Raw genomic sequence first — 12,615 nt, forward strand, 5'->3', positions numbered from 1 at the left:
GTGTGTGTGTGTGTGTGTGAGAGAGAGAGAGAGAGAGCGTTACAGAGGGTGTGTGTGTGAGATGGGGTTACAGTGTGTGTGTGTGAGAGAGAGAGAGATGGAGTTACAGAGGGTGTGTGTGTGAGATGGGGTTACAGTGTGTGTGTGTGTGTGTGAGATGGGGTTACAGTGTGTGTGTGTGTGTGTGTGAGAGAGAGAGAGAGAGAGTGTTACAGAGGGTGTGTGTGTGAGATGGGGTTACAGTGTGTGTGTGTGAGAGAGAGAGAGATGGAGTTACAGAGGGTGTGTGTGTGAGATGGGGTTACAGTGTGTGTGTGTGTGTGTGAGATGGGGTTACAGTGTGTGTGTGTGTGTGTGAGATAGAGAGAGAGAGAGCGTTACAGAGGGTGTGTGTGTGAGATGGGGTTACAGTGTGTGTGTGTGAGAGAGAGAGAGATGGAGTTACAGAGGGTGTGTGTGTGAGATGGGGTTACAGTGTGTGTGTGTGAGAGAGAGAGAGAGATGGAGTTACAGAGGGTGTGTGTGTGAGATGGGGTTAGTGTGTGTGTGTGTGTGAGAGAGAGAGATGGGGTTAGTGTGTGTGTGTGAGATGGGGTTAGTGTGTGTGTGTGTGTGAGAGAGAGAGAGAGAGAGAGAGTTACAGAGGGTGTGTGTGAGAGAGAGAGAGAGAGAGAGTTACAGAGGGTGTGTGTGTGAGAGAGAGGGAGAGATGGAGTTACAGAGGGTGTGTGTGAGATGGGGGTACAGTGTGTGTGTGTGTGAGAGAGATGGAGTTACAGATGGGGTGTGTGTGTGAGATGGGGTTAGTGTGTGAGAGAGTGAGAGAGAGAGATGGAGTTACAGGGTGTGTGTGTGAGATGGGGGTACAGGGTGTGTGTGTGTGCGCACACGCTAATCAATTCTCCTTGGGAGTCCAAACGACGATCTCCCACCACACGATGTTTCAGCCTGATCCTTTTCCTTTCCAGCACAGCCGTGGGCTCACTGGCTCCATACCTAACACAAGCCCCGCCGACGTCTTTCCTCGCTTGCCTTTCTACTCTGCGACGCTCCTTCGGTTTCCTTGGCCAGCGAAGTTGCCTGTGGAGAAAACATGATCATCTTGTGCCCGGGGGGGTTCTGTGGCATGACCCCCAAGGCCGGGGCCATTGTCGCTGCTGTCTACATGATCCTAGTGACCAACATGTACCTGATCTTTGAGTTTGGCCACTTTGAACGAGCAATGACAGACATGGCGCAAATCAAGCCCTTTAACATGACCAAGCTGGGGAAGATGCTACCGTATTGCTACTATACAGCCATCACGCTGGCCATCATGACCTACCCGGTGTGTGTCTTCCTCATCTACTCAGTCCACAAGCGGCACTACAGGGGGTTGTTCGCCTATGTCGCATGGATCACCTTCTACGACTTGGCTAACTGCTTCGTCGTGGCCCTGGCTTACCAGGTCTCCAAAGAAGCCTGGTTTTCCCTCAGCCCCCTGGAGTGGTTTGGGCTGGCCACCAGGATCCCCATGGATTGCTTCTGGCTCTCCTTCATTGTCACATATGCCCTGCTGATTATTGACAGCAAAGGGAAAGGAAGGCTGTCGCTCAGGCTGAGGCGGATCTCTAAGAACGTGTCAGAACCGCCCAAGTTTAGGTTGAGCTCCACTGCTCGGAAAGGCGTGTGAGGGGAGGTTTCGGAGCACTGCATTGGGCTCCATTTTCACATATTTCCTACTGGTGGAGATGAGAGACCATTACCTGTATAATCTCCTTCCTCTGTTGTGTAATTCAGTGTTTCTCTTGCTGTTGCTGCATTTCCCAGGCTGTGCGTTCAAGTCCTGAATAAACCCCCCAAAGCCCATTGTTTATATTTGTGTTTTAGGTTCTTCCCAGGCTTTTATTTTGCAACAGGGAGCCACAGGATGTGGGAACTGGGAGTCGGCAGAACTGGGCCTTTCCACAGCTCTGCGACCGACTCACCAAATGACCTTGAGCAAGTCACGTCATCTCCCTCTACCTCAGTTTTCTCATCTGTAAAAGGGAGAGAAAGATCTTGACGTATAGTATATAGGGAAGGCACTTGAAGCTCGAGGGATGAAAAGCCTGACATAAGGCCAGCTTTTGAAAGGTATTTAGGCATTGCGGGGCTCAGCATTGCAACACCTAACTGATTTAGGAGCCTCACTCTCATTTTAAAAAGGGATTTAGGCACTTGGGACAGCTGTAAGCTATGATCAGGGTATTGTAAGAGCCCCGTGGCAGATGCTGCTGAGAGGATGCATTCAAGTAGACCACGCACTGATGACTTTTTGGCCTATACACTCACCTGGGCTGACTCCCTATCTGATGGAAGAGGCTGTGGCTGCTTTTTCCTGCTACGCCCTCCCGCCCGTGGACTTTCTGCCAGTAGGGGCCTCTAGCAGGATCGGCAGCACAGATCTTTGGCATGCAGCCTAAGCAAATTGTTGCATGGTTGCCAGGTAAGAGTAAACAAATACAGCACCACACTACTGACATAACTACGCAGCTCCTCTATCTAGGACGTAGGCTGCCACAAAACTATTTACGTCACATCCCAGGAAGCACTGGTTTTGAGCAGCACCTTCGGGGGGACAGTGTAGGAACTGGAGCTTAGCAGTGCAGTTGCACATTGTGGACAATAGCCAGGCAGAGTGAGGTTAGCGAGCACAGGTGCCAGCCCAGACTGCAGGTGCACCTTGCTTTGCGGAATAACCTCTCTAATAAAGCACAGGAACCTCCGGACCTGCCAAAGCGGAGAATAGTGCCAATAGGTTTTGTTGCATCTCTGTTGCCCATCAGGGCTATCAACACTGTGTTGGGGACGTCCCCTACCTAGCTGCCAAGATTTTGGAACAACTGAAGAAGAGAGCAGCTTCCAGAAAAGCCAAGCCAGTGAATGCTGGGGCAGGACTTTGGAATTTTTGCCTGGTGCTGTCAGAGGCTCTAGCTAGCCCCCTGAGCTCAAGCCCATTCTACCCGCGGGGTCTGAGATCGTGTGGCTAACGCTAGCCTCCACAGGTTCCAAGATGTCCACCCTGCTATTTTCTAGGGTGTTCCCAGCTGCAGTGTAAACATACCCAGTTAGGTGCCATTGACTTCCCAGGGCTTCAGCCCACGTTTAAATGTTTTCCTGAACCAGGATCTTAGATGGATTTAACTCCCAGCCTCAGTGAGAGTTATGCCTACGTGACAAAGGGCCTAATTAGGCTCTATGTGCTCCTTGGTACTCTGCGCCATTTGGATGTCATGTCTCCCTGACAGCATTTCCCTCCTACTGAGCTGGCCTGGCCGGGCAATAGACATAAGCTGCAGCAGGAAGCATAGTGACTATCATTGCATCGGTCTCTGCAGGACTTGACACTCTGATCTGACTTGGCCTTTCTGTGGTGAGGTTTCTAAGAAGTGGAATAGCAGCTGAGCAGTGTGTTTACGGGAAGGAGGGAGAGCCTCCACTCAGTGGGGAGCAGTTTGCTGTGATACTGTAACTGCGCCCGGCTAAATTTCACTCACTGCAAGAGACTCATTTGCTGCCCTAAATGTGTGAGATGGACTTTCTCAAAATAAGGAGTTATAAAGTTTGTTTTGGTCTAGCACAAGAGCCTGCAGTTAAATGAAAACCACAGAGCTCAGTAGCCCCCAGCCTTTGAAGATGTGGAGCTGAGCTTTCTTGTTCAGCCCACCTACAAAAAAAAAAAAAAAAAAAATTAACTCACTAATGCCTTTCCTCAAAGGGACCTGCAAGGGCTGTACAGAGGACTCTTTACAGATGGGGAAACTGAGGCATAGAGCAGAAAATGACTTGGCCCGGGGTACACAGCAAGGAAGTTGCAGTGCAGGAATACAACTCCTATATCCTGCTGCTCATGCTTGTAGTCCAGTGCCATACCTAGAAGACTCTAGGCAACCCCAGTGCTCACTTGGTGGCAGGCACCTTGCTGGAGATTAGCAGTGCCGAGAGGGTCAAATATTTCCCCAGGAGGCTACAACCAACAGGGTTTTAAAAAGAAGTGCACTGTGCAAACAATGCTTGCAGTCACTGCTCCATCTCTTAACGTTACACAGCCCCACACTTGAACCAACAGCATAGGTTTTAGACAACACCGTGAATATTACAGCCAGGTGGAGCAACTGTTCCATTCAACCCGCAGACACCCTGAAACGTAACAGGTAAAGAATAGCTCCTGCCTCCACCAGGGTAAAGCAGAGTTTTAAAGGTTGCCGCTAACTCAGTGCTGCAGAAGTTACTGTTCACACCAAGAGGCCGTTGCCTGCACCATGTGGTCGCTGTAGTTTAACGAGGGGAAGCCCAGCTTATTTGTGCTGAAGAGTGTGAAAACGACCACGTTCTCCTAGTCTGGACGTCAACAGCTCCCGTGGCTCTGGGCCAGCCCCAGCCTGGCTGAAGATGGTGATAGTATGTAACGAATCAGATGCCTCCAGAGCCTGCCACACAGGATCGGTTAACTGAAACCCCATGTGCCCAGACATGGATGGTCAGCATCCAGTGTGCCACGTGCATGGGTAACATACTGCATCATCAATGCAGCACTGACATTTACCTGCTTTGTTCACACACGACTAGGCATGAATGGAAACGGTATGTACATACTTTATGCCTCAGCCATACACCTTTGATCTCACAGTTCAGTGAAGAAGGCTGCCAGAGATGGCCAGAACCAGGACATCTGGCATGGAGAGTGCACCAGTTCAGATCCAACACTAATAGCTGACACCTTTAACGGGCTGAACCAAAACACTGCATCTGAGTGACACGGCTTTGAGGACATGTGAATTCAAGCTTTGTGGTTTGGGCTGCTATCTCTAGCTGTAGCTTACTCATCTCCTGCTCCGAGAGCCGCGCGCTTTGGTGGTGCTCTCGGCGTTTGGATCATGTTATGAAGGGTCCTGAGTTTCGACAGCACCGCTTTGCTGCGCTGTGAAACTGGCAGTTTTACTCCACCCGAAAGAGAAGAGGTCTCAGGTTAAGTCAAGTGATTCATTTTTATTTAAAACCGCATGTATAAAAAAAATAGGATTTCTGAATTCCCCTGTACAATATTAACTATTAACAAAAGCAGCAGACTACACACTGATGACATATACAGGCTTGACAGTGTTGGAGTCCAGGGTACCTTCCCCGACAGCTCGGCAAAACCAGTGCTATATACACATGACGTCCCGCAGCCCAGACAAATACCCGTGGAAATGCCTTTAAAACAATTGAACACACGCGTGGAAGAGGAACACCGGCAGCCGGAACTATTTACAGACAGCTGGGAAGCAGTCAGCCACTCCACACAGTGGTGAGATGTTAACAGAGCATTTTAAGAAGGGAGTGCAGTCGGGTGGGGAGACCCCAACTGGAAACCAGATCAGCAGCTATGGAAGCCAGGCATGGGCTCTGAACCCACATGAATTATAAATAAATAAATAAGTTATCCTACAGGTTCGGACATTTTCCTTAAAAACAAACAAACAAAAAATAACCCAACCCCCTGAAAATAAGTTAAAAACAAACAAAAAAAAAGTAAAAACGTTACCATTATAAACTACAGTCCTCTGTACACCAAGCTTCGCTCCTGTATAATTCTGTACACATTTACAGCTCTATTGGGTTGCATTGTTTGTGCATCTGTGAGGATGCCCCAGCTTTTGAGACTCAAAGCAAAGAGCTGAGGAAGAAAAGTTTCTGCTAGACAGCATACCTCAGAAACAACTAGCCAGGGTGCACTGTTTTCACCCATGGCTGCTTCTGACCTGTTCCTTAAGGAGGGGAATATAAAATAAACCCAGGTGAATCTTGGAGAAGCAGAGGTGTAGGAAGATTCAAGTATTTCCCCCAGCACAGCCCAGATCGCAACTGAAGGCACTCAGAACACGGTGACACAGTGAATAAGACAGGTATTCAAATCAGTACCTTCCCTCCCTCTCCACAGCCAGTTTCCCCAAGCGAAACTTTCTTGCTTATTCTCTGGTCCTTGCTCAGTTCCTATTCCAGGACTCAGCAGGTCAGGGACACTCATGGATGTGCCCATAAGACATCAAAAAAGTCTACTGGCAAGACATCAAGTAAGGCAGGACCTAACGAGTTCAAGACCAGTCCACCTGGGATGGATGGTAACCTCCAGCCTCTCAGAAGATTCTCCAGTTAGCTGAGCTCTGGAATGAGATATGCATGTTCCCATGTAACAGGCAGACAGTTACTGGTGAGAGTTTTTTCTTTTACACCCAATGGATGAGAGGAGCTGCTATTTGCCAGACTCCTGAATTAGACTGTGCAGGTGGATCTCTGCCGTTTTCTGTGGCAAGAGGACGTCTTGCATCCAAGAATGATTTAGAAGGTCTTCAAAGGATGGCCTCTCGGAGGGCCTCAAGGCCAGACACCATTTAATGAGGTGCTGGCACTCTGGGGAGAGAAAACAAGCAGTCAGTGAGAATCTGCTGCTGAGTAATGTCTGTGAAGCCTACAGCAAGCCTCCCTATTTTGCCATCTGCAAGTCTGCTTTGGGATCTGCCTTTCTTGCTTCACAGGACAGATTACCATGGCTGTGGCTAGGTGTTGTTTCTGAGTTACGCCCCCCCCCAGCCCCCGTACGTGGGTGAACCAGTTCCCATCTTTGGAAGGAGACTCCGAAAATACACAAGGGAGCAAATTGGCAACAAAAAGCCGTGAACAGCCCATCTTCCCCTGCCATTCACACCCAGGCTAATAGCAAAAATCAGCTTTCCCTTCCCCAGTGAGATGATTAAACCGGAGAGCTACTTGGTTCAAGATCTTTTGTCATTTCCACTTTCTGTAAGACTGCTTCAGCAGCCAGCTGCAGTAGCCACATTAAAGACCCCAGCAAGCGGCAGGAGAGTCAAGTGCTGAAGTGAACTACAACAGTGAGCTCTGAAACAGCTGTCTAAGGCAGAGAAGACAGCGGGGTCCCCCGCACTTTGCTGGGATTCAATAGCATTAAACATCTCATTGAGTTTAAGACAAGGGACCACTAGATCACAGAATCATGCCTTGCACGTCTCACTGGTTGCATGAAGTGATGGTAATGCATCTCTATGGCATCATATTATCACTTTGTCAGTGTGGCATTCAGGCTAAGCAGTTGTTTGCCCAACTCTAACACAACAAAGGAGAGTGCTCACCTGGAGAGACCCTCTGTCTGAAGTAGACCTGGCCCTTAATAATCTCCTCATCATGTTCAAAGGGGATATCCCCGCAGACCATGTCATACAGCAGGACCCCCAGAGACCAGACTGCTGCTGACCTGCCGTGATATCGGTGACAGCGGATCCATTCCGGGGGGCTGTACACTCTGGTTCCTGTAGAGAAGATTAGAGGATCATGGTTAGCAGAAATATTTCATCTTGTACCCTAAGCAGAGCAACCAGTTATTAATTCTTTTTTCAGGTGTTATCAGGGTGGTTTTAAGAGACCAAGTCAGGTACTTCAGCCCCAAATTTAGTTAAACAATATTAAGATATTGCAACCTATCAGCCCAGTCTGAGTGGGATTTAAGCCCCCAGCAGTTTTAGCAATTGCAGAGTTGCACTAGGGCACAGACTACAAATGAAGCAGAACCAAATGGAATGCAAATAAACATGTTTTCCAGCTGCAATACAAGCCACAATAAAGAACAGGTTTCTTAAGGCCACTGTTGTCCTGACTTTCTCGCTGTCGATGTAACCATTTCTCACTGAGGTAAAGAGAGAGGCAGCTTGCAGATGCTTCAGTCCATGGTGACCCAGTGTAGACAGAGCATTTGGGGCGGGGCTGAGGCCTTGTCTACTGCACTACAAGGAGCCCAGACAACCTTATAGTCCTTTCTTCATAAATGGGTTTCCTTGTGGAACCCAAAGAAGGGCAGATACCTTGAAGAGTTTTTTCCTTTTTTGGCATTATACCTGACTGACTCAACAGTAGCCAAAGCCAGCCTACTCCAAAGCTGTGGACGAAGGTTTGTTGTACAACATCAAGGGAGTGGTTTTAGTTAGTTCAATTGTGCATGTGATAATTATGCTTGGAACTCAGATTCCACCCTGCTTTTGGCCTCTGCAGATGCTTACGCCCTTTGCCTTTGTTGTATTTGATCTCTTCCCTTCTGGCAGGAAGAGGAGACTGAGGTCAGAGCTCCTAGTCTGGTTCCTGGCCACGTGACTGTTGTTTACAAACTTTGGGTTGTAAAAAGAGACCCGATGCCCCACCAGGGGGCACCATTAGCTTGGGAAATTCTGCAGAAGAGAAGGTGGTTGGGAGGGGCAAACCCATCCCTTGTCATCAACCGTTAAATTAAAAACAAAAAATGCAGCATAGCCCAAGCCATCCGGCAAAGCAGAAGCAAAACAAACCCTCAGCAACAAACAGTGATTTTTTTTTGAAAGTCAACGGCCCTACCCTGAATATGCCTTTCAAGTGAGTCAAAAAAAAGCCTACCACCAGCAACACAAGGCAGCTCTCTTTATTTGTCCCCCACGCAGATCCCTGCACCCCTGCTCCAAGGTCAAACACTCCTCCCTGGGTTTATAGCTCCCCCCTCCCCAAAGATCTGACTCAGGTGCCTTTGGGCAGCAGAGGAAAGGGAGCCTGCTGTAAGCAGATCTCCTGCAGATCCTATTTCACAACATTCATCCCGTGACAAAACACAACTTTCCAGTGAAATGAATAATTTAGCGAGATGGCGGAGACAGCAGCTTCTCCTCTTGATCCCCTCCCCAAATTGATGTCCATCCATCCTCACAGAAAGAAACTGTACAAGAGCCCTTCTCTTTATCCTTAGGGGGGAAACATCCCCTCCCCTGCATTCTAGCTGCTAGATTAGGTTAGAATCCAGCATCTGAGCAGCCATGGCTGTAGACAGGTTTAACTCAATCTTTCCCCATCTATGAAATGAGGCAGATCTTGTTTGCACCACCCCCCCGGAGGGTGGAATACCAGCCAGATCCCTGCTGAAATGCTACAGATGTGATGGACCTAGAGAAAACCAAACCACTGGAACCAGAGCCCAACTTTCTCCTCTCATTGCTCACAGGGACTCCAGAGATAGATTCTTGTATGTGCCCCCCCCGCCACCCCCTGTATGACATGGGCAGCTACCACCAGTGCCTGTGATTAACACCCAACAAAAGGGCAAACACATTTGTGAAATGCTTTTTGGATACAAGGCAGGGAGGAAAACCCCAAAGGTATCAAAGCTGCAGATCATACAACAGTATATTTAGCAAGTGACAATGGCAGGGGGAGGAGGGAACAAAACATTCCTTGGCTGGGAAGTTACTGAACATTTACAGGCAGGGAACAACCCATTTCAAAGAGGAATTTCCCTGGCTTCCCTCCCTACGCAGATAAAATAGAAGGGGATGGAAATAGACACTCACCATCAAAATCAGTGTACACTGTGTCCTTGAGTAATGCCCCAGACCCAAAATCTATCAGTTTCAGTTCCCCGCTGTTCAGATCAATCAGGATGTTCTCGTCCTTGATATCCCGGTGCAATACCCCACAGCTATGACAGTGCCGAACCGCCTCCAGAACCTGGCGGAAAAAGCTGCGGGCGAGCTCCTCAGGGAGAGCACCCCTTTCCGTGATGAAGTCAAACAGGTCCTGCACGGGATCTGGCCGCTCCAAAACCAAGATGAAGCTGTCCGGTCTCTCAAACCAGTCCAAAAGCCGAATGACCCCCCGGAAGCCTGAGCCCACTTTCTTCAGGAGCAGGATCTCCATGGGCACTCTGGTCCCGCCAGGCTGCACAGAGAGAGAAAGGAGAGCTCCATCAGAGGCAGGCAAATTGACCCACAAAGTCAAGAACTACCTATGACACCGGCTGCAACCTTCACTACAGAGCCATGACCATGCAATGCAGAGCCACAACAGCTATTCCTGCCCCAGGCACTTACCAGCTCTCCCCAGTCAGAAATCCGGTCCCGGGCCACGTGCTTGATGGCCACCTAGAACACAAACAGAACCCCACAGACAATCAGAGTCAGGTCAGGCAACCCCAGAAAGAGGGGAGGCAAACAAGGGACCGGGGAAGGGGATGCAAGATGGTGGTTCTGCCAGGGCAAAGCAAAGGAGATGCAAGTGGGTCAGGGACAGGTCTCTCACCAAAGGTAGAGCTCTGTAGAGCAGCAGGCATGGGGAGCTGGCTGCAGGGGTGGGGGGGGGGGCGGGCTCTACTCACCGGGGCGCCGTCGGACAGGCGGGTGCCCGAGTAGACAGACCCAAAGCCACCACTGCCCAGCAGTGGGCCCACCTGGTACAGCTTCTCCAGGGGCTCCTTGTCCTTCCCTGCAGGCAGAGACAGACAGACACCAGGATCAGACCCAGCTGTTGTCCTCAAAAGACCGGGCCAGCCCTCCAGACCGGACCGGACCCACATCCCTCCTCGGAACGACCCCGAACTGGACCAGACTCATCATCCCTCCCCCGACCAAACTGGATCAGACCCCCCCATGCCGCCTCAGACCGAACCCCGCCAACCCGGACCAGACCCCCCGAACCGGATCAGACTCCTCTATGAGCCTCCCCAATGCCCCGCAGGACCGGGCTCCTCCCGCACCGAACCCGGACCGCTCTGGGGCGCCCCACTCCAGAGCCAGCCCCAGCCGCGGATCCGAGCCGAGCCGAACCGAACCGGGCCTCACCTGGCTGTAGCTTGGCCGGGTGCTCCCCGCCGGACCCGGAGCACAGGTGGGCCAGCGAGTTGATCTTGGAGAGCAGCATCCCCGCCCCGTCCCCTTGCTCCGGGACCGGGACCGGGACCGCCCGAACCGAACCGGGCGCCAGTGGCTCGGCTCGCAGCCCCGCCGGGTCGGAACCAAGGGGGTGGGGTCCGGGCTGGCGCGGGAGGGGCGGAGGCCGAGGGGGGAGGGGGGGGCGCGACTGGGAGCAGAGCCGACGAGGCTGCTGCGCTCGGTGCCGGGCTCCCGTGTGGCGCCGGCTCCCCTCGCTCCAGCCGCCAGTAGTAAGGGGAGGGAGGGAGCCGGGGCAGGGGCGGGGCCGGGGACAACCTGGGGGCGGGGCTTCGGCGCGGGGCCCGCCCCGCCTACAAAGCCGCTTGCAGCCAATCAGCCGCGGGGCCCGTCCTCCCCTCCCCCCCCGTCAGAATAGGACGAGGAGACTAAAGACGTGGCGGGAAGGAAAAGGCGCCAAGAGGGGGGAGGGGGCGGGGGAAGGGGAGAATAAAGGAGCGGGGCGGGGGGAGAGACTGGGGGGAGCGGCCTGAGGGGGGGAAGAGGGAGGGGAAGCCTGAGGAAAAGTGAGGGAAGACAGCAGGTGGATGGGGCAGGGGCAGGTGGAAAGTTTGGGAGGGGCAAATGAGGGGGGGAGGGGCAGAGGGTGGGAAAGGGGGGGACGGCTGTAAATACCCCCCCCCCAAATCCAGCAGAAAATACAAGCCAAAATAAACTAACCCCCCCCTTCGCTCCCCCCGCCCCCGCTGGGCTCCCTGGGATCAGTGTGGTTACAAGCAAGAGGGCAGGGGGGCACCCTCCCACCCTCCATCTGTCTCTCTGTTTGGCTCGTAAGCTCTTCAGGGCAGGGACCTCCAGTAGGTTCCTGTACAGCGCCTAGCACAATGGGGGCCCCCATGACCCACCCATAAAACACATCATAATCCAACCACCCCCATGCAGTCACCTCTGGGGTGGAGGGTGGCGCACTGGCAGGAAACAGAAAGGAGGAGATTTCTGGTAACGCCCCTATTCCTGCCAGTTGGGCCATGGGCTCTTTAATGTCCACTTTGACCAGAAAAACGCTGGCATTTTCAGATCTCACCTGATGTAGATGGTCAACTAACTCGGTGGTCAACTAACTCGGTGATTCTGCCCTCACACCAGTTTGACGCTGGCACGGTTCCATCGATTTCAGTGGAGTTACTCTCTTGATTTACACTGGCGCAAATGAGCTCAGACTCGTGCCCTTTATCTTGCGTATATGTAAAAATAGGACCCATACACGGTAAACAACATGGCACCCAGTCCCTTTGGCTGCTTTAAGGCAGTGTATAACGTCTCACGCTCTTGCAAGTAAAGATTTTTGCAGCATGTTCCAATAAACGTGCTTTTTAAAAAACGTCACTCCTTCACTTAAATTGTCCCTCTCAGCCAGCTCTGAAGGAGAGCTGTGTTGTGTGCTGTTATGTGTACATTGAGCTAGAGAAATACAAATACAACCTTTAAATACGGTGAATTCAAATTTGGCCCCATCATTTTTATTTTGGATAAACAAGCTGTTATAAAACCTAAAGCCAACAGAAATCTCCTCACAATATTTGTATTTTAAACAAATTCTGGCAGGAGTAGCTATATTTAAAACAAACAAACACTTCCCAGCAATGCTTGCAAGCCAAAGGTTGCAGCAACCCGAAAGTGAAACTGACTATAAACACAAGTGAAACTGACTAAATTCCATCATGTGCAAGATAAGTGCAAAAAGGTGAACAAAGGAAAAATGGTAGAAAATAAATAGGACGTTAAACATGTTTTCTTGCCTTACGCTTTGTGTAGTTACTGACAACTGTGCACAGTGGGTGTAAAAACACTATTAAACCAGAATTCTCTATTCATCCACTATATGCTCATTGTGTATGGGTGTAAATGATGGCAAAAGCAA

At 50.9% G+C, this 12,615-nt stretch overlaps 2 protein-coding genes across 2 annotated transcripts; one reads left to right on the forward strand and one right to left on the reverse strand.

Moving 5' to 3' along the window:
• Window positions 1-1,093: 1,093 nt before the first annotated feature.
• On the forward strand, window positions 1,094-1,672 carry TMEM217 (transmembrane protein 217; the record flags this gene model as incomplete). The annotated part of the gene is made up of 1 exon (XM_084610969.1): window positions 1,094-1,672. One exon carries the CDS (start codon window positions 1,094-1,096, stop codon window positions 1,670-1,672), a length of 579 nt encoding a protein of 192 aa, XP_084467095.1.
• Window positions 1,673-4,990: 3,318 nt separating this feature from the next.
• PIM1 (Pim-1 proto-oncogene, serine/threonine kinase) lies at window positions 4,991-10,887 on the reverse strand. Its single transcript, XM_084611445.1, has 6 exons — window positions 10,647-10,887; window positions 10,184-10,290; window positions 9,900-9,950; window positions 9,381-9,747; window positions 7,152-7,328; window positions 4,991-6,414 (listed from the first exon to the last, which is right to left on the reverse strand). Exons 1-6 carry the CDS (start codon window positions 10,723-10,725, stop codon window positions 6,257-6,259), a joined length of 939 nt encoding a protein of 312 aa, XP_084467571.1. The 5' UTR covers window positions 10,726-10,887; the 3' UTR covers window positions 4,991-6,256.
• Window positions 10,888-12,615: the final 1,728 nt, after the last annotated feature.

Source organism: Lepidochelys olivacea (genome assembly GCF_965140295.1).
Source record: "Lepidochelys olivacea isolate rLepOli2 genome assembly, chromosome: 21".
Classification (NCBI taxonomy): domain Eukaryota; kingdom Metazoa; phylum Chordata; order Testudines; family Cheloniidae; genus Lepidochelys; species Lepidochelys olivacea.